Genomic DNA, 25,200 nt, shown 5'->3' on the forward strand with positions numbered 1-25,200 from the left:
AGGTTTCCTCCAGACGTGACACTTTTCATTCAGGCCAAAGAGTTTAATCTTGGTTTCGTCATCAGACCAGAGAATCTTGTTTTCTCATGGTCTGAGTGTCACGACTTCCTCCGAAGATGGTCCCTCTCCTTGTTGACGTCACTGGCCTTCTGGCCGTCGACGATCTACTTTTTTCATTTTCCATTTGTTTTGTCTTTGTCTTTTTCACACCTGGTTTCAATTCCCCAATTACTTGTTCATTACTTAACCCTCTTAACTTGTTCCCCCATGTTTGTTTGTATGTTATGCTTTTTTGTATTGTATTTTATTTTATTTATTTAGTAAATTATGTTTATTTTATTATATTATATTATATTATATTATGTATTATCTGCTGTCCTACTCCTCTACACAGGCTACACAAAGACCTCATTACACTGAGAGTCTTTACGTACCTTTTGACAAACTCCAAGCGGGCTGTCATGTGCCTTTTTACTGAGGAGTGGCTTCTATCTGGCCTACTCTACCATAAAGGCCTGATTGGTGGAGTGCTGTAGATATGGTTGTCCTCCTGGAAGGTTCTCCCATCTCCACAGAGGAACTGTGGAGCTCTGTCAGAGTGACCATCAGGTTATCTCCTTGACCCAGGCCCTTTTCCCCCGATTGTTCAGTTTGGACAGGCGGCCAGCTCTAGGAAGAGTCTTGGTAGTTATTTGATTAAAGAATGATGGAGGCCACTGTGTTTTGGGGGACCTTCAATGCTGCAGAAATGTTTCCCAGATCTGTGGCTCAACACAATCCTGTCTCGGAGCTCTACGGACAATTCTTTCGACCTCATGGCTTGGTTTTTGCTCTGACATGCACTGTCAACTGTGGACCTTTATATAGACAGGTGTGTGCCTTTCCAAATCATGTGCAATGAATGGAATTTAACACAGATGGGTATTTCTGTTTTCGGTTTCTCGTTATGGGGTATTGTGATGTTGTTATAGGGTATTGTGATGTTGTTATAGGGTATTGTGATGTTGTTATGGGGTATTGTGATGTCATTATGGGGTATTGTGATGTCATTATGGTGTATTGTGATGTCATTATGGTGTATTTTTTCACCTTTATTTAACCAGGTAGGCTAGTTGAGAACAAGTTCTCATTTGCAACCTGACCAAGATAAAGCGTAGCAATTCGACACATACAACAACACAGAGTTAGACATGGAATAAACAAAACATACAGTCAATAATACAGTAGAACAAAATAAAACAAAAAATCTAAATACAGTGAGTGCAAATGAGGTAAGTTAAGAAAATAAATAGGCCATGGTGGCGAAGTAATTACAATATAGCAATTAAACACTGGAATGGTAGATAGGCAGAACATGAATGTGCAAGTAGAGATACTGGGGTGCAAAGGAGCTAGATAAATAACTAAATAAATAAATACATACAGTATGGGGATGAGGTATATAGATGGGCTGTTTACAGATGGGCTATGTACAGGTGCAGTGATCTGTGAGCTGCTCTGACAGCTGGTGCTTAAAGCTAGTGAGGGAGATATGAGTCTCCAGCTTCAGAGATTTTTGCAGTTCGTTCCAGTCATGGGCAGCAGAGAACTGGGAGGAAAGTAGACCAAAGGAGGAATTGGCTTTGGGGGTGACCAGTGAGATATACCTGCTGGAGCGTGTGCTACGCGTGGGTGCTGCTATGGTGGCCAGGTAGCTGAGATAAGGTGGGGCTTTACCTAGCAGAGACTTGTAGATAACCTGTAGCCAGTGGGTTTGGCGACGAGTATGAAGTGAGGGCCAACCAACGAGAGCGTACAGGTCGCAATGGAAGGTAGTGTATGGGGCTTTGGTGACAAAACGGATGGCACTGTGATAGACTGCATCCAGTTTGTTGAGTAGAGTGTTGGAGGCTATTTTATAGATGACATCACCAAAGTCGAGGTTCGGTAGGATGGTCAGTTTTATGAGGGTATGTTTGGCAGCATGAGTGAAGGATGCTTTGTTGCGATATAGGAAGCCGATTCTAGATTTAATTTTGGATTGGAGATGCTTAATGTGAGTCTGGAAAGAGAGTTTACAGTCTAACCAGACACCCAGGTATTTGTAGTTGTCCACGTATTCTAAGTCAGAGCCGTCCAGAGTAGTGATGCTGGACGGGCGAGCAGGTGCGGGAAGTGATCGATTGAATAGCATGCATTTAGTTTTACTTGCGTTTAAGAGCAGTTGGAGGCCACGGAAGGAGAGTTGTATGGCATTGAAGCTCGTCTGGAGGTTAGTCAACACAGTGTCCAAAGAGGGGCCAGAAGTATACAGAATGGTGTCGTCTGCATAGAGGTGGATCGGCGACACACCAGCAGCAAGAGTAACATCATTGATGTATACAGAGAAGAGAGTCGGCCCGAGAATTGAACCCTGTGGCACACCCATAGAGACTGTCAGAGGTACGGACAACAGGCCCTCCGATTTGACACACTGAACTCTATCAGAGAAGTAGTTGGTAAACCAGGCGAGGCAATCATTTGAGAAACCAAGGCTGTCGAGTCTGCCTAGAAGAATGTTGTGATTGACAAAGTCGAAAGTCTTCGAAAGAATACGGCCGCACAGTAATGTCTCTTATCGATGGCGGTTATGATGCCGTTTAGGACCTTGAGCGTGGCTGAGGTGCACCCATGACCAGCTCTGAAACCAGATTGCATAGCGTATTGTGTGTAGATTTGAGGGTTTTGTATTTATCCATTGTAGAATAAGGCCGTAACTTAACAGAATGCCATAGATGTACGATAAGAGGCAGTGTCACGCCCTGACCTTAGTTCTCTTTGTTTTATTTATTATTTGGTCAGGGTGGTGTGTTGAGTTTTTGTATTGTACAGGGGTTTATCTAGTCTAGGTGTTTATATGTCTATGGTTGCCGAGATTGGTTCTCAATCAGCTGTTTATCGTTGTCTCTGATTGGGGACCATATTTAGGTAGCCATGTTCCTTGGAGAGTTTTGTGGGTTGTTATTCTATGTTTTGCTTACGACGCTGCCTCTTTATGACGACCAGTCTCCTCGTTACGATGAAATGCCTCTGCGATCTATGATGGGAGGCAGTCTGTTCTGTGTACCATGTAGGTGTATATATATATAGTGGTTAAAGCCAGGTGTGTTTCTCCTCTGTGAAGGATCTATGATGGGAGGCAGTCTGTACCATGTAGGTGTATATATATAGTGGTTAAAGCCAGGTGTGTTACTCCTCTGTGAAGGATCTATGATGGGAGGCAGCCTGTTCTGTGTATCATGGACAAAAGCATAATCAAGACCGTCCTGATTAAAGAGTGTTACAACATCTTCACCAACCGCAGGGTGAGACACACACACACACGCACACGCACACACGCACACACACACACACACACACACACACACATAAACTGAATAATAATAACCCTGATTAATACAACTGTCCTCCATGTTTTAGGACTTCCATCTGAATGGTGAGCTGTTTGATAATTAATACAACTGTCCTCCATGTTTTAGAACTTTGCATTTCTGAATGGGGAGATGTTTGACGCGGTGTCCGTTGCCGAGGACGATACATGGAGACGGATCCGCAGTGTCCTCTCACCTTCCTTTACCTCTGGACGACTGAAAGAGGTAGAACCATCCCTCCATCTCTACCTTTCTGTTTTATCAACTTGTTGTAAACTCATTATAGCTTGTTATAAACTCTTTAAAAACTCATTATAGCTTGTTATAACTCTTCATTAACTCATTATAGCTTGTTATAAACTCTTAATAAACTCTATAGCTTGTTATAATTCTTCATTAACCTATTATAGCTTGTTATAAACTCTATATAAACTCATTATAGCTTGTTATAAACTCAGAACTTGTTATAAACTCTTCAACTCATTATAGCTTGTTATAAACTCATTATAGCTTGTTATAAACTCATAACTTGTTATAAACGCTATATAAACTCATTATAGCTTGTTATAAACTCATCATAGCTTGTTATAAACTCTTCAGCTCATTAAAGCTTGTTATAAATTCTATATAAACTCATTGTAGCTTGTAATGAACTTTATCACATCACAAATACATTTAAACTGAGCCAAATTTCCCTGTCTTGGGTCAGTTAGGATCACCACTTAATTTTAAGAATGTGAAATGTCAGAATAATAGTAGAGAGAATGATTTATTTCAGCTTTATTTCTTTCATCACATTCCCAGTGGGTCAGAAGTTTACATACACTCAATTAGTATTTGGTAGCATTGCCTTTAAATTGTTTAACATGGGTCAAATGTTGTGGGTAGCGTTCCACAAGCTTTCCACAATAAGTTGGGTGAATTTTGGCCCATTCCTCCTGACAGAGCTGGTGTAACTGAGTCCGGTTTGTAGGCCTCCTTGCCCGCACCCTCACAACATGATGCTGCCACCCCCATGCTTCACGGTGGGATCGTGTTCTTCGGCTTGCAAGCCTCCCCCTTTTTCCTCCAAACATAACGATGGCCATTATGGCCAAACAGTTCTATTTTTGTTTCATCAGACCAGAGGACATTTCTCCAAAAAAGTACGATCTTTTTCTCCATGTGCAGTTGCAAACCGTAGGCTTTTTTATGTCAGCTTTGCAGCAGTGGCTTCTTCCTTGCTGAGCGGCCTTTCAGATTATGTCGATATAGGACTCGTTTTACTGTGGATATAGATACTTTTGTACCTGTTTCCTCCAGCATCTTCACAAGGTCCTTTGCTGTTGTTCTGGGATTAATTTGCTCTTTTTGCACCAAAGTGCGTTTATCTCTAGGAGACAGAACGAGTCTCCTTCCTGAGCGGTAGGACGGCTGCTATTGTTTGTACAGATGAACCTGGTACCTTCAGACATTTGGAAATTGCTAGGACAATGCCTCAGGACTACCTGGCCTGATTACTCCTTGCTGTCTCCAGTCCACCTGGTCATGCTGCTGCTCCAGTTTCAACTGATCTGCCTGCGGCTATGGAATCCTGACTTGTTCACCGACGTGCTACCTGTCCCAGACCTGCTGTTTTCAACTCTCCAGAGACAGCAGGAGCGGTAGAGATACTCTGAATGATCGGCTATGAAAAGCCAACTGATATTTACTCCTGAGGTGCTGACCTGTTGCACCCTCGACAACCACTGTGATTATTATTATTTGACCCTGCTGGTCATCTATGAACATTTGAACATCTTGGCCATGTTCTGTTATAATCTCCACCCGGCACAGCCAGAAGAGGACTGGCCACCCCACATAGCCTGGTTCCTCTCTAGGTTTCTTCCTAGGTTTTGGCCTTTCAAGGGAGTTTTTCCTAGCCACCGTGCTTCTACACCTGCATAGCTTGCTGTTTGGGGTTTTAGGCTGGGTTTCTGTACAGCACTTTGAGATATCAGCTGATGTACGAAGGGCTCTATAAATACATTTGATTTGATTTTGATTTGCTCCCAAGGATGAACCAGACTTGTGGAGGTCTACAATGTTTTTTTCTGAGGTCTTGGCTGATTTATTTAGTTTTTCCCCATGATGTCAAGCAAAGAGGCACTGAGTTTGAAGGTAGGCCTTGAAATTCATCCACAGATACAACTCCATTTGACTCAAATGATGTCAATTAGCCTATCAGAAGCTTCTAAAGCCATAACATAATTTTCTGGAATTTTCAAAGCTGTTTAAAGGTACAGTCAACTTATTGTATGTGAACTTCTGACCCACTGGAATTGTGATACAGTGAATTATAAGTGAAATAATCTGTCTGTAAACAATTGTTGGAACAATTACTTGTGTCATGCACAAAGTAGACTGACAACCAGAGTCAGCTTGCAGGCGCCCGGCTCTGTCACAAGGAGTTGCTAGTGTACGGTAAGCCAAGGTCCTGGACGGCGCTAGCCCAATTATGTGCCATCCCTATGGGGTTCACGGTCACGATCGGTTGTGACACAGCCTGGGATCGAACACCAGGCGGTGCAGTGTTTTCACCGCTGCACCACCCAGGACCCCTTATTCATTCTATTGACATGATTGAATCATAATATAGGACTAGAATTAGATGCGGGTCACTTCTCCTCACGAAGACTTAATGGTTTAACGCTAAAGAGCTTTTTTTAAAGACACGTCATGCTGTTCATACAAATAACTTACCGGCTCCTCCTCCATTCCTTTCTCTCTGTTCTTTATCCTGGGAAAGGGGAGGAGTTACCGGTTTCGCTCTGTTCTTTATCCTGGGAAAAGGGAGGAGTTACCGGTTTCTCTCTGTTCTTTATCCTGGTAAAGGGGAGGAGTTATCGGTTTCGCTCTGTTATTTATCCTGGGAAAGGGGAGGAGTTACCGGTTTCTCTCTGTTATTTATCCTGGGAAAGGGGAGGAGTTACCGGTTTCTCTCTGTTATTTATCCTAGGAAAGGGGAGGAGTTACCGGTTTCTCTCTGTTATTTATCCTGGGAAAGGGGAGGAGTTACCTGTTTCTCTCTGTAATTTATCCTGGGAAAGGGGAGGAGTTACCGGTTTTTCTCTGTTATTTATCCTGGGAAAGTTATTGGCGTAAATCTGGGTAACTGGGTTATTGCCATTCCACCCTAATCATTAGGCAGCACTCTGCTAACCACTCTCTCTGTCTCTCTGTCTCTCTCTACCTCTCTCTCTCTACCCCTCTCTCTCTCTCTACCTCTACCTCTCTCTCTACCTCTCTCTAACTCTACCCCCCCCCCTCTCTCTCTCTCTCTCTCTCTCTCTCTCTCTCTCCCCCTCTCTCTCTCTCTCCCCCTCTCTCTCTATCTCTCTCTCTCTAGATGTTTGGTATCATGAAGCAGCACTCTGCTAACCTGCTGAATGGAATGAAGAAGCAAGCAGATAAAGACCAGACCATCGAAGTGAAGGAGTGAGTCCTGATTCCTAACCTCTGGCTTTTCACCTTACAACTCTGAGTCTTGATTATAATACACACACACACACACACACACACACACACACACACACACACACACACACACACACACACACACACACACACACACACACACACACACACACACACACACAGCCACCAATTGCCTTGATAACAGCTTTGCACACTCTTGGCCTGAGGTAGAGCACCTCATCATAAGCTGTAGACACTATCTACCAAGATTTCATCTATAGACATCTATAGACATATATATATATATATATAGACGTCATTGAACCACCAACAGATCCATAGCACTCACGTTGGTATCCATGAAGTGTTTTGAAAGGCTGGTCGTGGCTCACATCAACACCATCATCTCGGAAACACTACACCCACTCCAATTCACATAACGCCCCAACTGATCCACAGATGATGCAATCTTTATTGCACTCCACACTGCCCTTTCCCACCTGGACAAAAGGAACACCTACGTGAGAATGCTGTTCATTGACTACAGCTCAACGTTCAACACCGTAGTGCCCACAAAGCTCGTCACTAAGTTAAGAACCCTGGGACTAAACACCTCCCTCTGCAACTGGATCCTGGACAGCCAATAGGGAGGAGGTCAGAGACCTGGCTGTGCGGTTGCCAAGACAACAACCTCTCCTCTCAATGTTTTGCAAGACAAAGTAGCTGATCGTGGACTACAGGAAAAGGAGGACTGAACACGTTCCCATTCACATCGACAGGGGCTGTAGTGAAGTGTGTCGAGAGTTTCAAGTTCCTTGGCGTCCACATCACCAACAAACTAACATGGTCCAAACACACCAAGACAGTCGTGAAGAGGGCACGACAACGCCTTTTTTTTTTACCTAAGGAGACTGAAAAGATTTGGCATGGGTCCCCAGATCCTCAAAAGGTTCTACAGCTGCACCATCGAGAGCATCCTGACCGGTTGCATCACCGCCTGGTATGGCAACTGCTCGTTATCTGACGGAGCTACAGAGCGCAGTGCATACGGCCTAGTACATCACTGGTGCCAAGCCTCCTGCCATCCAGGACCTATATACTAGGCGGTGTCAGTTTAGTTAGTTTATTTAGGAAATGTTTTCTTAAAACCTGTTGATGCCAGGAGTTCCTCTAGAGGAACACCTCCCCCCCCCGTTCAGCTCAAACCGTGGCGCATGGAACGCAAAAATATTCTTAGAAATATTTAACCTCCACACATTAACAAGTCCAATAGCTCAAATGAAAGATAAACACCTTGTTCATCTACCCAGCATGTCAGATTTTTTAAATGTTTTACGGCGAAAACACACCACATATTTATATTAGACCACCACCGAAACCAAGACAAGCGGCAGCCATTTTGTCCCAGAAAATATAAAATTATAAAAGCAGGATTAAAAAATAAATCGCTCACTAACCTTTTGAAAATCTTCATCAGATGACAGTGATAGGACTTGTTACAAAGTACATTTTTTTTTTTTTCAATAATATGCCATATATATCCATAAATGTCCATTTACAATGTGCTCATGTTCAGAAATTACTCAAAAATGCCCGCAGGAAATCTATGTAGCGCGGCAAGATAACGTAAAATAGACATCATAAACTTTGGCTAAATATACATGTTCTACATATAGTTAGAAAGATACACTGCTTCTTTATGCAACCGCTGTGGTACATTTATTTTTAACGTTACAGAAATCGCACACTATTCAATATGCTGAGACGGCGCTCAGATATAAGCTACATTTCTCCGTAATGTTGGAGTCAACAGAAACACAGATTTAAGCATAAATATTCCCTTACCTTCGATGGTCTTCGTTCAGAATGTTCTGGAAGGGTTCATACTTACCCAATACATCGTTTGGTTTCAAGTCTTGCGTCTTTGTATTAGCTACAGCTAATAACATCAGCTGAAATGCACCCAAAATGTCCTCTGGTCCGGAAAAATTGCGCATCAAAACTTCAAAATTACATATTATATGTCGACTAAACAGGTCAAACTAAGTGCAGAAGCAAGCTTTATGATGTTTTTAACACACAAAACAAATTTCAATTCAACCGGGTATCGTTTGCTCTTCCCAGGAGTGCTGGAACAAAGGAATGGCTGTGACCAATTCGCGCCCTAACGCACAGGTTTTTTCTCGCGACACTCAAATCACTCCTATCTCGCGCGATTTGAACGATTGAACGCTCTACAGAAAGAGGACATCTAGTGAAAGAGATGGAAAGTGATCCATAAGTGGTCGGGAAGGGTGGGGGCGATGACGTCAAAGTTGCTCCAACTTTCATGACCACAAAAACTAGTTTGGAAGAATGCATGCCCTGTGAGTTCTGCTATACTTACAGACATAATTCCAACGGTTTTAGAAGCTTTAGAGTGTTTTCTATCCAATAATAATTATTATATGCATATATTAGCAATTTTTGAGAATTTTTTTTTCAGTTTACTAGGGGTACCCAATTTCTCCAAAGGGGGCGTAAATCTGCCATGCCCTCAAAAGGTTATTAACTCTGTTTCTTGAATTGCTTTCTCAGTTAAGGGCTTGTAAGTAAGCATTTCACGGTTCTACACCTGTCGTATTCTGTGCATGTGACAAATACATTTCATTTGATTTAGTTGTGGTCTGTAGTTGTGTGGTCAGTAGTTGTGTGGTCAGTAGTTGTGTGGTCAGTAGTTGTGTAGTTGTGATCAGTAGTTGTTGTCAGTAGTTGTGTGGTCAGTAGTTGTGTGGTCAGTAGTTGTGTGGTCAGTAGTTGTGTGGTCAGTAGTTGTGTGGTCAGTAGTTGTGTGGTCAGTAGCTGTGTGGTCAGTGGTTGTGTGGTCAGTAGTTGTGTGGTCAGTAGTTGTGTGGTCAGTAGTTGTGTGGTCAGTGGTTGTGTGGTCAGTAGTTGTGTGGTCAGTAGTTGTGTGGTCAGTAGTTGTGTGGTCAGTGGTTGTGTGGTCAGTAGTTGTGTGATCAGTATTTGTGTGGTCAGTAGTTGTGTGGTCGGTAGTTGTGTGGTCAGTAGTTGTGGGGTCAGTAGTTGTTTGGTCGGTAGTTGTGTGGTCAGTAGTTGGTGGTCAGTAGTTGTGTGGTCAGTAGTTGTGTGGTCAGTGGTTGTTGCCAGTAGTTGTGTGGTCAGTAGTTGTGTGGTTGTGGTCAGTAGTTGTGTAGTTGTGGTCAGTAGGTGTGTGTTCAGCGGTTGTAGTCAATAGGTGTGTTGTCAGTAGTTGTGGTCAGTAGTTGTGTGGTTGTGGTCAGTAGGTGTGGTCGGTAGTTGTGTGGTCGGTAGTTGTGTGGTCAGTAGTTGGTGGTCAGTAGTTGTGTGGATAGTAGGTGTGGTCAGTAGTTGTGTGGTCAATAGGTGTCAATAGTTGTGTGGTCAGTAGGTTTGGTCAATAGTTGTGTGGTCAGTAGGTGTGGTCAATAGTTGTGTGGTCAGTAGGTGTGACAATAGTTGTGTGCCCAGTAGGTGTCAATAGTTGTGTGGTCAGTAGTTGTGTGGTCAATAGGTGTCAATAGTTGTGTGGTCAGTAGGTTTGGTCAATAGTTGTGTGGTCAGTAGGTGTGGTCAATAGTTGTGTGGTCAGTAGGTGTGGTCAATAGTTGTGTGCCCAGTAGGTGTCAATAGTTGTGTGGTCAGTAGTTGTGTGGTAAGTAGTTGTGTGTTTGTGGTTGTGGTCAGTAGTTGTGGTCAGTAGTTGTGTGGTTGGTAGTTGGTGGTCAGTAGTTATGGTCAGTAGTTGTGGTCAGTAGTTGTGTGGTCAGTAGTTGTGGTCAATAGTTGTGTGGTTGGTAGTTGGTGTTCAGTAGTTGTGTGTTTGTGGTCAGTAGTTGTGTAGTCAGTAGTTGTGTGGTTGTGGTCAGTAGTTGTGTGGTTGTGGTCAGTAGTTGTGTGGTTGTGGTCAGTTGTTGTGTGGTCAGTAGTTGTGTGGTCAGTAGTTGTGTGGTTGTGGTCAGTTGATGTGTGGTCAGTAGTTGTGTGGTTGTGGTCAGTAGCTGTGGTCAGTAGTTGTGTGGTTGATAGTTGGGGGTCAGTAGTTGTGGTCAGTAGTTGTGTGGTCAGTAGTTGTGTGGTTGGTAGTTGGTGGTCAGTAGTTGTGTGGTCAGTAGTTGTGGTCATTAGTTGTGTGGTTGGTAGTTGGTGGTCAGTAGTTGTGTGGTCAGTGGTTGTGTGGTTGGTAGTTGGTGGTCAGTAGTTGTGTGGTTGTGGTCAGTGGTTGTGTGGTTGTGTTCAGTAGTTGTGGTCAGTAGTTGTGTGGTTGTGGTCAGTAGTTGTGTGGTTGTGGTCAGTAGTTGTGTGGTTGTGGTCAGTGGATGTGGTCAGTAGTTGTGGTCAGTAGTTGTGTGGTTGTGGTCAGTAGTTGTGTGGTTGTGGTCAGTAGGTGTGTGGTTGTGGTCAGTAGTTCTGTGGTTGTGGTCAGCAGTTGTGAGGTTGTGGTCAGTAGGTATGTGGTTGTGGTCAGTAGTTGTGTGGTTGTGGTCAGCAGTTGTGTGGTTGTGGTCAGTAGTTGGGGGTCAGTATGTGTTTATTTTTATTTAAGCTTTATTTTTTTCAACAGTTAAGAACATATGACAGCCTAGGAACAGTGGGTTAACTGCATTGTTCCGGGGCAAAACAAGATATTTTTACCTTGTTATCTTGGGGATTCGATCTAGAAACCTTTTGATTCCTGGCCCAATGCTCTAACCACTAGGCTACCTTCCGTCGCGGTGTGGTCATTAGCTGTGGTCAGTAGTTGTGTGGTCAGTAGTTGTGTGGTCAGTAGTTGTGTGGTTGTGGTCAGCATTTGTGTGGTTGTGGTCAGTATTTGTGGTCATTGTGTGTGTGGTCAGTAGGTGTGGTCATTATGTGTGTGGTTAGTAGGTGTGGCCGGTACATGTGGTCAGTAGTTGGTGGTGACTAGTTGTGGTCTCTAGTTGTGGTCTCTAGTTGTGGTCAGTATTTGTGTGGTCAGTAGTTGTGTGGTCAGTAGTTGTGTGGTTGGTGGTCAATAGTTGTGGTTGTTTTGCAGGTTCTTTGGGCCCTACAGTATGGATGTGGTCACCAGCACAGCTTTCAGTGTGGACATTGACTCTCTGAACAACCCTTCAGACCCCTTCGTCTCCAACGTCAAGAAGATGACCAAGTTCGACCTGTTCAACCCACTGTTGCTCCTATTCGGTGAGACCACACACAGACACACGGACACAAAGTTGAACTTTTTAATCATATGCAGTTGTACACCTTTCTATAAAACGTTCCTCTCCACCTCACTTCTGCTCTTCGCCTCTCCTGTCCTCCCCTGCTCTCCTCTTCTCCCATCCTCCCCTCCTCTCCCCTCCTCCTCATCTCCTCTCCTCATCTCCTCTCCTATTCTCCTCTTCCCTCCCTTTCTCCTCTCATACTCCTCTCCTCTCCTATTCTCCTCTCCTATTCTCCTATTCTCCTCTCCCCTCCCTTTCTCCTCTCATACTCTTCTCCTCTCCTCATCTCCTCTCCTATTCTCCTCTCCTCTCCTATTCTCCTATTCTCCTCTCCTCTCCCGTCCTCCTCTCATACTCCTCTCCTCTCCTTCTCCAGTTTTGTTTCCCTTCATAGGTCCTATCTTGGAGAAGATGAAGTTTTCTTTCTTCCCAGCTGCGGTGACAGACTTCTTTTACGCCTCGTTGGCTAAGATCAAATCTGGACGTGACACTGGGAACTCAACTGTAAACTTGTTTTATATTTATATTTGTATATGATTGTTATATTGATATTTTCATCTGTACATTTGTATTTGTACTGTAATATTCTGTATTTACTTATTATATAACTATGAAACTATGAAATGTAACTAGTGATGGGGACCAATATGGAATGTCTATATCGATATCATGTCGCAATTTAAAAACACTATTATTGGGACCCAAAAATCTACAGTCATATTAGAATCTGTTTGTGTTGGTTGTGATTGGACCAGATCCATTAGAATCTGATGGTCTTGGTTGTGATTGGACGAGATCCATTAGAATCTGATGGTCTTGGTTGTGATTGGACGAGATCCAGTAGAATCTTTTTGTCTTGGTTGTGATTGGACCAGATCCATTAGAATCTGATGGTCTTGGTTGTGATTGGACCAGATCCATTAGAATCTGATGGTCTTGGTTGTGACTGGACCAGATCCATTAGAATCTGATTGTCTTGGTTGTGACTGGACCAGATCCATTAGAATCTGATGGTCTTGGTTGTGACTGGACCAGATCCATTAGAATCTGTTGGTCTTGGTTGTGATCGGACCAGATCCATTAGAATCTGATTGTCTTGGTTGTGACTGGACCAGATCCATTAGAATCTGATGGTCTTCGTTGTGATCGGACCAGATCTATTAGAATCTGATGGTCTTGGTTGTGATTGGACCAGAACCATTAGAACCTGATGGTCTTGGTTGTGATTGGACCAGATCCATTAGAATCTGATTGTCTTGGTTGTGATTGGACCAGATCCATTAGAATCTGATTGTCTTGGTTGTGATTGGACCATATCCATTAGAATCTGATTGTCTTGGTTGTGATTGGACCAGATCCATTAGAATCTGTTGGTCTTGGTTGTGATTGGACCAGAACCATTAGAATCTGATTGTCTTGGTAGTGATTGGACCAGATCCATTAGAATCTGATTGTCTTGGTTGTGATTGGACCAGATCCATTAGAATCTGATTGTCTTGGTAGTGATTGGACCAGATCCATTAGAATCTGATTGTCTTGGTTGTGACTGGACCAGATCCATTAGAATCTGATGGTCTTGGTAGTGATTGGACCAGATCCATTAGAATCTGATTGTCTTGGTTGTGATTGGACCATATCCATTAGAATCTGATTGTCTTGGTTGTGATTGGACCAGATCCATTAGAATCTGATTGTCTTGGTTGTGATTGGACCATATCCATTAGAATCTGATTGTCTTGGTTGTGATTGGACCAGATCCATTAGAATCTGATGGTCTTGGTTGTGATTGGACCAGATCCATTAGAATCTGATTGTCTTGGTTGTGATTGGACCATATCCATTAGAATCTGATGGTCTTGGTTGTGATTGGACCAGATCCATTAGAATCTGATGGTCTTGGTTGTGATTGGACCATATCCATTAGAATCTGATGGTCTTCGTTGTGATTGGACCAGAACCATTAGAATCTGATTGTGTTGGTTGTGATTGGACCAGATCCATTAGAATCTGATTGTCTTGGTTGTGATTGGACCAGATCCATTAGAATCTGATTGTCTTGGTTGTGATTGGACCAGATCTATTAGAACCTGATTGTCTTGGTTGTGATTGGACCAGATCCATTAGAATCTGATGGTCTTGGTTGTGATTGGACCAGATCCATTAGAATCTGATGGTCTTGGTTGTGATTGGACCAGATCCATTAGAATCTGATTGTGTTTTGCATGTTTTTGTGTTTTGTATTTTATGAAGCTCCCCATGGGGAGGCAGGTAGTTAGAGGGTTGGACTAGAAACCGAAAGGCTGCAAGATCGAGTCCCCCGAGCTGACGAGGTAAAAATCTATCCTTTTCCACCTGAACAAGGCAGTTAACCCACCATGTTCCCTGGTAGGCCGTCATTGAAAATTAGAATTTGGTCTTGGTTGTGATCGGACCAGATCCAGTAGAATCTGATTGTCTTGACTGTGATCGGACCAGATCCAGTAGAATCTGATTGTCTTGACTGTGATTGGACCAGATCTATTAGAATCTGATGGTCTTGGTTGTGATTGGACCAGATCTATTAGAATCTGATGGTCTTGGTTGTGATTGGACTGACTCGCCTAGTTAAATAAAACAATTAGATTTTGTAAAAGCAGCAGCTTCCTCTTCCTGGGGTTCCACAGGAAACAGAACATTATGAGGCAAGGACAGAACTACAGACATTTTGTAAAAGCAGCAGCTTCTCTTCCTGGGGTTCCACAGGAAACAGAACATTATGAGGCAAGGACAGAACTACAGACATTTTGTAAAAGCAGCAGCTTCTCTTCCTGGGGTTCCACAGGAAACAGAACATTATGAGGCAAGGACAGAACTACAGACATTTTGTAAAAGCAGCAGCTTCTCTTCCTGGGTTTCCACACGAAACAGAACATTATGAGGCAAGGACAGAACTACAGACATTTTGTAAAAGCAGCAGCTTCTCTTCCTGGGGTTCCTCACGAAACAGAACATTATGAGGCAAGGACAGAACTACAGACATTTTAAAAAGGCACACGTAGTCTACATATCAATGCATACACACACAAACTGTCTAGGTCAAATAGGGGGAGAGGCGTTGTGCCGTGAGGTGTTGCTTTATCTGTTTTTTTTGAAACCAGGTTTGCTGTTTATTTGAGCAATATGAGATGGAAGGAAGTTCCATGCAACAAGGGCTCTATATGATTCTGTACATTTTCTTGAATTTGTTCTGGATTTGGGGACGATGAAAAGATCCCCTGGTGGCATGTCTGGTGGGACAAGTGTGTTTGTCAGAGCTCTGTGTAAGTTGACTATGCAAACAATTTGGGATTTTTAACACATTGTTTCTTATCAAAAGTGATGCAGTCTCTCCTCAACTCTTAGCCAAGAGAGACTGGCATGCATAGTATTTATATCAGCCCTCTGATTACAATTAAGACCAAAACGTGCCGCTCTGTTCTGGACCAGCTGCAGCTTAACTAGGTCTTTCCTTGCAGCACTAGACCACAGATTAGACAAAACTAGAACCTGCAGAACTTGCTTTTTGGGTGTCAAAAAAGCGGAGCATCTCTTTATTATGGCGCGACCTCTCCCCATCTTTTTAAAAATGTTTTTTATTTCACCTTTATTTAACCAGGTAGGCCAGTTGAGAACAAGTTCTCATTTACAACTGCAAACTGGCCAAGATAAAGCAAAGCTGTGCAGGTCGAAGTGGTGGGTGGTATAAGGGGCTATGGTAACAAAACGGATGGCACTGTGATAGACTACATCCAATTAGCTGAGTAGAGTATTGGAAGCTATTTTGTAGATGGCATCACCGAAGTCGAGGATCGGTAGGATAATCAGTTTTACGAGGGTAAGTTTGGCAGCGTGAATGAAGGAGGCTTTGTTGCGAAATAGGAAGCTGATTCTAGATTTGATTTTGGATTGGAGATGTTTGATTTGAGTCTGGAAGGAGAGTTTACAGTCTAGCCAGACACCTTGGTATTTGTCGTTGTCCAAGTATTCTAGGTAGGAACCGTACAGAGTAGTGATGCTAGTCAGGCAGGCGTGTGCGGGCAGCGAACGGTTAAAAAGCATGCATTTGGTTTTACTAGCGTTTAAGAGCAGTTGGAGGCCAAGGAAGGAGTGTTGTATGGCATTGAAGCTCGTTTGGAGGTTAGTTAACACACTGTCCAAAGAAGGGCCAGATGTATACAGAATGGTGTCGTCTGCATAGAGGTGGATCAGGGAATAACCCGCAGCAAGAGCGACATCGTTGATATATACAGAGAAAAGAGTTGGCCAAAGAATTGAACCCTGTGGTACCCCCATAGAGACTGCCAGAGGAAAGGACAACAGGCCCTCCGATTTGACACACTGAACTCTGTCTGTGAAGTAGTCGGTGAACCAACTATCTGTTGGTTGTGATTGGACCAGATCCAGTAGAATCTGTTTGTGTTGGCTGGGATTGGACCAGATCCAGTAAAATCTGTTTGTGTTGGCTGTGATTGGACATATTTGACCTAAATTCATTCTGCTCGCAGAGTCGGGTGGATTTCTTACAACTGATGATCGACTCTCAGAAAGGCAATGACACGAAGACAGGAGGGGAACCGACTAAAGGTACCTGCCGAACAAACACCTGTTAACTACTGTTGCAAACACACACCTGTAAACTACTGTTACAAACACACACCTGTAAACTAATGTTAAGAACACACACCTGTTACAAACACACACCTGTAAACTACTGTTACAAACAAACACCTGTAAACTACTGTTACAAACACACACCTGTAAACTACTGTTAAGAACACACACCTGTAAACTAATGTTACAAACACACACCTGTAAACTACTGTTACAAACACACACCTGTAACTACTGTTAAGAACACACACCTGTAAACTAATGTTACAAACACACACCTGTAAACTACTGTTACAAACACACACCTGTAACTACTGTTACAAACAAACACCTGTAAACTATTGTTACAAACACACACCTGCAAACTACTGTTACAAACACACACCTGTAAGCTAATGTTAAGAACACACACCTGTAACTACTGTTACACACACCTGGAAAGACAGGACAATACAGTGGCCTAGAAATGTTTCATGTACGAGACTGAGAGCGCGCCTTTCTTGTTTACCTTTTATATTGACGACGTTATTGTCCGGTTGAAATATTATAGATTATTTAGGCAAAAAAAAAACAACCTGAGGATTGATTTTAAACATTGTTTGTACGAACTTTACGGATACTATTTGGATTTTTTGTCTGCCTGTTGTGACTGCGTTTGAGCCTGTGGATTACTGAACAAAACGTGCAAGCAAAACTGAGGTTTTTGGATATAAAGAGAGACTTTATCGAACAAAACAAACATTTATTGAGTAAAATAATGTCTTCTGCGTGCAACCATATGAAGATCATCAAAGGTAAGTGATTGATTTTATCTCTATTTCTGACTTGTGTAACTCTTCTACTTGGCTGGTTACTGTTTGTTATGATTTGTCAGCTTGGCGCTCTTCTCAGATAATCGCATGGTATGCTTTAGCCATAAAGCCTTTTTGAAATCTGACATCGTGGTTGGACTAACAAGAAGTTAATCCTTAAACCTATGTATAACACTTGTATGTTTTATGAATTTTTATATTGGGTATTTCTGTTTTTGAATTTGGCGCTCTGCAATTTCACTGGACGTTGGCCAGGTGGGACGCTAGCGTCCCACTTACCCTAGTGAGGTTTTAAACTACTGATACAAACACACACCTGTTACAAACACACACCTGTTAAAAACACACACCTGGTACAAACACACACCTGTTACAACCACACACCTGTTACAAACACACACCTGTAAACTACAGCTACAAACACACACCTGTTACAAACACACACCTGTTACAACCACACACCTGTTACAAACACACACCTATAAACTACTGTTACAAACACACACCTGTTACAAACACACACCTGTAAACTACTGTTACCAGCACACACCTTTACACTACTGTTACAAACACACACCTGTTACAAACACACACATGTTACAAACACATACCTGTTACAAACACACACCTGTAAACTTCAATTACCAACACACACCTGTAAACTACTGTTACAAACACACACCTGTTACAAAAATGTCACGTAGAGTAGAGCTAGAAGTCTAAATTGAAAAACCTGACCTCTATCAAATATAATGATGGCGGAGCCGCAAAAGGTCTTCTGGGTGTTTATTTACAGAGTGATTCCGGAAGAAAAACAACAGTAGTCATCCAAAGTATCCTTTATGGGGGCAGCTTAACCTCTCTTGGGTAGGGGGCCTCCGGATGAAAAGGGAGCCCAAAGTAAACTCCCTGTTACTCAGGCCCATAAGCTGGGATATGCATAACATTGGTAGATTTGGATAAAAAAAAACACTCTAAAGTTTCTACAACTGTTAAAATAATGTCTGTGGGTATAACAGAACTGAAATGGTAACCCCGAGGATGAACCAACCCCCCTCCCCCCTCAAACAAATTCTACCACTATTTTCAAGGACTGTCACTTTTATTATAAGGCCAAATCCTCCCAGATTGCAGTTCCTAGGACTTCCACTAGATGTCAACAGTCTTTAGAAAGAGTTTCAGGCTGTTTTTTGTAATTTGGCTAGATGAGGTAACAGTAGTAGTGGGTCCCGTTTTGGCTGTAGTGTTACCATGCGCATGGACGAGAGCGCGTTCTTTCTGTTTATCTCCGGTAAAGATAATAACGATTCTCCGTCTTAAAATGTATCATTTTTTTACGTATTAGGGTACCTAAGGTTGGATTATAAACGTTGTTTGACTTGTTTAGATACGTTTATTAGTAACGTTTGGGATTCATTTTGAAGGAGGGAAACCGGTGGATTATTGAATGAAGTGCGCCAGCCAAACTGAGTTTTTATGGATATAAAAAATAACTTTATGAAACAAAAGGACCATTTGTGATGTGACCGGGACCTTTTGGAGTGCAAACAGAAGAAGATCTTCAAAGGTAAGGCATTAATTATATCTATTTCTGACTTTCATGTCATGTCTATTTCTGACTTTCATGCATTTGTATGCTGTCCTCACATGGTGAGCTTTCGCCGTAAAGCCTTTTTGAAATCTGACACAGCGGCTGGATTAACAAGAAGTTAAGCTTTTTTCTGATGTATTGCACTTATATTTTAATGAATGTTAGATATTTATAATACTGTAGTTTGTATTTCACTTGTATTTTAATGAATGTTGAATATGAATGATATTTAAAATACTGTAGTTTGAATTTCGCGCTCTGGAATTTCACAGGATGTTGTCGAGGCGCCCCGCACGTCTAACCGTAACATTACACACCTGTTACAAACACAAACACACACCTTTAAACTACTGTTACAACCACAAACCTGTTAATGTAACTAATGTTACAAACACACACCTTTAAACTACTGTTACAACCACACACCTGTTAATTTAACTAATGTTACAAACACACACCTGTTACAAACACACACCTGTTAATTTAACTACTGTTACAAAATCACACCTGTTACAAACACACACCTGCTACAAACACACACCTTTAAACTACTGTTACAACCACACACCTGTTAATTTAACTAATGTTACAAACACACACCTGTTACAAACACACACATAAACTACAGCTACAAACACACAACTGTTACAAACACACACCTGTAATCTACTGTTACGAATACACACCTATAAACTACTGTAACAAATACACACCTGTTACAAACTATTCCCTCCTCTCTGCTCCCTCTCTCCCTCCACAGGACTGACTGATCATGAGATCTTGTCTCAAGCCATGATCTTCATCTTCGCCGGCTACGAGACCAGCAGCAGTACTATGAGTTTCCTGGCCTATAACCTGGCAACAAATCCCCACACCATGACCAAACTGCAGGAGGAGATTGATACTGTGTTCCCCAACAAGGTAACCCCCACACCATGACCAAACTGCAGGAGGAGTTAGATACTGTGGTCCCCAACAAGGTAACCCCCACACCATGACCAAACTGCAGGAGGAGATAGATACTGTGTTCTCCAACAAGGTAACCCCCACACCATGACCAAACTGCAGGAGGAGATAGATACTGTGTGGGTGCCAGATGTGGTGAGGTACTGATGTGTGTGTGTATCCCCGGTGTCAGATGGGGTGAGGTACTGATGTGTGTGTAACCCCGGTGCAGGCTCCAATCCAGTACGAAGCTCTGATGCAGATGGACTATTTGGACTGTGTGTTGAACGAGTCTCTGAGACTGTACCCCGTCATGCTGCGACTGGAGAGGGTCGCCAAGAAGACAGTGGAGATCAACGGCATCGTCATCCCCAAAGACTGCATTGTCCTGGTTCCCACGTGGACCCTCCACCGTGACCCAGAGATCTGGTCTGACCCTGAGGAGTTCAAACCAGAGAGGTACTGGACCGCACCGTAACCACAATCCAACCACAACACAACCTTAATACAACCATAACACAACCATAACATAACCATAACACAACCACAAATCAACTACAATACAATGTGTAATGTGTCTGCCCTCCCCCTGTCCAGGTTCAGTAAGGAGAACAAGGAGTCTATTGATCCGTACACGTACATGCCATTTGGGGCGGGGCCCAGGAACTGTATCGGGATGCGCTTCGCCCTGATCATGATCAAACTGGCCATGGTCGAGATCCTCCAGAGTTTCACTTTCTCTGTCTGCGACGAGACCGAGGTGAGACGCTCACCTAAGCAGACAGAATATGACATCAACAAACATCAGTATCTGTTTCAGCATGGTCACCACCTGTTTTACCATGGACCTGTTTTAACATGGACCTGTTTTAACATGGTCACCACCTGTTTTAACATGGTCAACACCTGTTTTAACATGGTCACCACCTGTTTTAACATGGTCAGCACCTGTTTTAACATGGTCAACACCTGTTTTAACATGGTCAGCACCTGTTTTAACATGGTCAACACCTGTTTTAACATGGTCAGCACCTGTTTAACATGGTCAACACCTGTTTTAACATGGTCAACACCTGTTTTAACATGGTCAACACCTGTTTTAACATGGTCAACACCTGTTTTAACATGGTCAACACCTGTTTTAACATGGTCAGCACCTGTTTTAACATGGTCACCACCTGTTTTAACATGGTCACCACCTGTTTTAACATGGACCTGTTTTAACATGGTCACCACCTGTTTTAACATGGTCACCACCTGTTTTAACATGGACCTGTTTTAACATGGACCTGTTTTAACATGTTCACCACCTATTTTAACATGGACCTGTTTTAACATGGTCACCACCTGTTTTAACATGGTCATCACCTGTTTTAACATGGTCACCGCCTGTTTCAACATGGTCAACACCTGTTTTAACATGGTCACCACCTGTTTTAACATGGTCAGCACCTGTTTTAACATGGTCAACACCTGTTTTAACATGGTCAGCACCTGTTTTAACATGGTCAACACCTGTTTTAACAAGGTCAGCACCTGTTTAACATGGTCAACACCTGTTTTAACATGGTCAACACCTGTTTTAACATGGTCAACACCTGTTTTAACAGGGTCACCACCTGTTTTAACATGGTCAACACCTGTTTTAACATGGTCACCACCTGTTTTAACATGGTCAGCACCTGTTTTAACATGGTCAACACCTGTTTTAACATGGTCAGCACCTGTTTTAACATGGTCAGCACCTGTTTAACATGGTCAACACCTGTTTTAACATGGTCAACACCTGTTTTAACATGGTGAACACCTGTTTTAACATGGTCAGCACCTGTTTTAACATGGTCACCATCTGTTTTAACATGGTCACCACCTGTTTTAACATGGACCTGTTTTAACATGGTCACCACCTGTTTTAACATGGTCACCACCTGTTTTAACATGGACCTGTTTTAACATGGACCTGTTTTAACATGTTCACCACCTATTTTAACATGGACCTGTTTTAACATGGTCACCACCTGTTTTAACATGGTCATCACCTGTTTTAACATGGTCACCGCCTGTTTCAACATGGTCAGCTCCTGTTTTAACATGGTCACCGCCTGTTTTAACATGGTCAGCTCCTGTTTTAATATGGACCTGTTTTAACATGGTCACCACCTGTTTTAACATGGTCAGAACCTGTTTGAACATGGTCAGTTCTTGTTTAACATGGTTACCACCTGTTTTAACATGGTCACCACCTGTTTTAACATGGTCAGAAAGTGTTTGAACATGGTCAGAACCTTTTTTAACATGGTCAGTTCTTGTTTAACATGGTCAGAGCCTGTTTAACATGGTCACCTCCTGTTTTAACATGGTCACCACCTGTTTTAACATGGTCACTACCTGTTTTAACATGGACCTGTTTTAAAATGGTCACCATCTGTTTTTACATGGTCACCACCTGTTTTAACATGGTCACCACCTGTTTTAACATGGTCAGCTCCTGTTTTAACATGGTCACCACCTGTTTAAACATGGTCAGAACCTGTTTGAACATGGTCAGTTCTTGTTTAACATTGTTACCACCTGTTTTAAAATGGTCACCATCTGTTTTAACATGGTCACCACCTGTTTTAACATGGTCACCACCTGTTTTAACATGGTCAGCTCCTGTTTTAACATGGTCACCGCCTGTTTTAACATGGTCAGCACCTGTTTTAACATGGACCTGTTTTAACATGGTCACCACCTGTTTTAACATGGTCACTACCTGTTTTAAAATGGTCACCACCTGTTTTAACATGGTCAGCACCTGTTTTAACATGGACCTGTTTTAACATGGTCACCGCCTGTTTTAACATGGTCACCACCTGTTTTAACATGGTCACCTCCTGTATTAACATGGTCACCACCTGTTTTAACATGGTCACCACCTTTTTTAACATGGTCAGCTCCTGTTTTAACATGGGCCTGTTTTAACATGGACCTGTTTTAACATGGTCACCACCTGTTTTAACATGGACCTGTTTTAACATGGTCACCGCCTGTTTTAACATGGTCACCACCTGTTTTAACATGGTCACCTCCTGTATTAACATGGTCACCACTTGTTTTAACATGGTCACCACCTTTTTTAACATGGTCAGCTCCTGTTTTAACATGGGCCTGTTTTAACATGGTCACCACCTGTTTTAACATGGACCTGTTTTAACATGGTCAACACCTGTTTTAACATGGACCTGTTTTAACATGGTCACCACCTGTTTCAACATGGTCAGCTCCTGTTTTAACATGGTCACCACCTGTTTTAACATGGTCAGCTCCTGTTTTAACATGGACCTGTTTTAACATGGTCACCACCTGTTTTAACATGGTCACCACCTGTTTAAACATGGTCAGAACCCTTTTTTAACATGGTCAGTTCTTGTTTAACATGGTCAGAGCCTGTTTTAACATGGACCTGTTTTAAAATGGTCACCATCTGTTTTAACATGGTCACCACCTGTTTTAACATGGTCACCACCTGTTTTAACATGGTCACCACCTGTTTTAACATGGTGAACTCCTTTTTTAACATGGACCTGTTTTAAAATGGTCACCATCTGTTTTAGCATGGTCACCACCTGTTTTAACATGGTCACCACCTGTTTTAACATGGTCACCACCTGTTTTAACATGGTGAACTCCTTTTTTAACATGGACCTGTTTTAACATGGTCACCACCTGTTTTAACATGGTCACCACCTGTTTAAACATGGTCAGCTCCTGTTTTAACATGGTCACCACCTGTTTTAACATGGTGATCTCCTGTTTTAACATGGACCTGTTTTAACATGGTCACCACCTGTTTTAACATGGTCACTACCTGTTTTAACATGGTCACCACCTGTTTCACATGGTCACCACCTTTTTTAACATGGGCCTTTTTTTCACATGGTCACCACCTGTTTTACATGGTCTCTTATTCTCTATAGGTCCTGTTGGAGATGTACAACCAGGGTTATGTTCTGTTCTGTTTTTCCCTATAGATCCCATTGGAGATGGACAAGCAGGGTTTGCTGATGCCCAAACGACCAATCAAACTGAGGCTGGAGTCCCGTATCAACACCCTTAGCAATACCACCGCCACCTCTCTGACAAGTCCAACAACATGACCGAGACCGGGATTGAATGCTGGTCTCAGTCTCATACTTGGTTTGAGTAGGACTCAGAAACCCATTTCCACCAGATAAAAGAGAGATAGTAATACTATGGATGCATTAGAGGTACATGTCTTGTTAAAGTTAGACACCAGGGGTATTAAATCCATGGCATGATGTCATGTCTGGATCCTGCACACTACTGGCTGGTGGCTGGAATTCTCCTAGAATGTAGAACTCTAGCTGGTGTTCTCTAGAACTGTACTCTCATTCTGTTCCTCTGGGTGTTCTGCTGTCCAGTCATTCCAAAATAGAATCTTTACTGTCTGTTGAGATGATCCCTGCAGCTGCTTGGTTTTCACTTTAATCATCACAGACCAATAAAATCATCACACTAATGAACAAGGTCGTCTGTGTATTTATTCATAAGACAAAACTTAAGACACAAACACACACAAATATTCATGAGAACAATCAATATAGATTGATTTGTGTTAGTTATCAAGACATACTGTATTTATAATTTAATTCAGCTAGGCCTAATTGTAGTGTGACGACTTGGTCATCCACACACGTTTCTTTTCAGATCCCAATACCGCTCCTGTGTGGCCGTTGGATGTAAATACACAACCCAGGTCCCATTACAAACTATTAATCCACTTTCCACATTTTACAGCTCTTGTACTTTCTGCATTCATAAACACAGTGTAGAGAATAGAGCAAAGTTCACATAGAGCTACTATCTATCATTACTGCATAGTGAGGTGATTTCCTCCCAGTTCAGCCTATAGTGCCTATTGACCATTCATATTTGAATGTACATTCTTACCTATGTACTTGTGAGGTGATTTCCCACAGTTAAAGTCCTGCAATATGAGCTATGACACAATTATTTGTGAAAACCCAAGATCCAGAGGTAATGCTGTAAAGTGCAGTAGAAGTCTGCCTCAATGCAATTCTAATACAGCCACAGTGGGACTTCAACTATTTTTTTTGTGTGTCAAATTAACTACTTATTATCTTTGTTTTAATTCTTATAACAACATTCCAACCTTGTTTAGCATT

General features: G+C 42.4%; 1 protein-coding gene across 1 annotated transcript in view; it reads left to right on the forward strand.

Moving 5' to 3' along the window:
• Window positions 1-24,537, forward strand: part of LOC118936632 (cytochrome P450 3A27-like) — a 27,960-nt gene extending 3,423 nt beyond the window's left edge. The window contains exons 4-13 of the mRNA XM_036972864.1: window positions 3,224-3,323; window positions 3,498-3,614; window positions 6,757-6,845; window positions 11,863-12,011; window positions 12,411-12,538; window positions 16,558-16,636; window positions 19,827-19,987; window positions 20,244-20,470; window positions 20,609-20,771; window positions 24,025-24,537. Coding sequence (XP_036828759.1) covers window positions 3,224-3,323; window positions 3,498-3,614; window positions 6,757-6,845; window positions 11,863-12,011; window positions 12,411-12,538; window positions 16,558-16,636; window positions 19,827-19,987; window positions 20,244-20,470; window positions 20,609-20,771; window positions 24,025-24,150 — 1,339 coding nt within the window. The 3' untranslated portion in view covers window positions 24,151-24,537. The remainder of the gene's footprint in view (window positions 1-3,223; window positions 3,324-3,497; window positions 3,615-6,756; window positions 6,846-11,862; window positions 12,012-12,410; window positions 12,539-16,557; window positions 16,637-19,826; window positions 19,988-20,243; window positions 20,471-20,608; window positions 20,772-24,024) is intronic.
• The last annotated feature ends 663 nt before the right edge of the window (window positions 24,538-25,200 follow it).

The sequence above is a fragment of the Oncorhynchus mykiss genome, unplaced genomic scaffold (assembly GCF_013265735.2).
Source record: "Oncorhynchus mykiss isolate Arlee unplaced genomic scaffold, USDA_OmykA_1.1 un_scaffold_196, whole genome shotgun sequence".
Taxonomy (NCBI): Eukaryota; Metazoa; Chordata; class Actinopteri; order Salmoniformes; family Salmonidae; genus Oncorhynchus; species Oncorhynchus mykiss.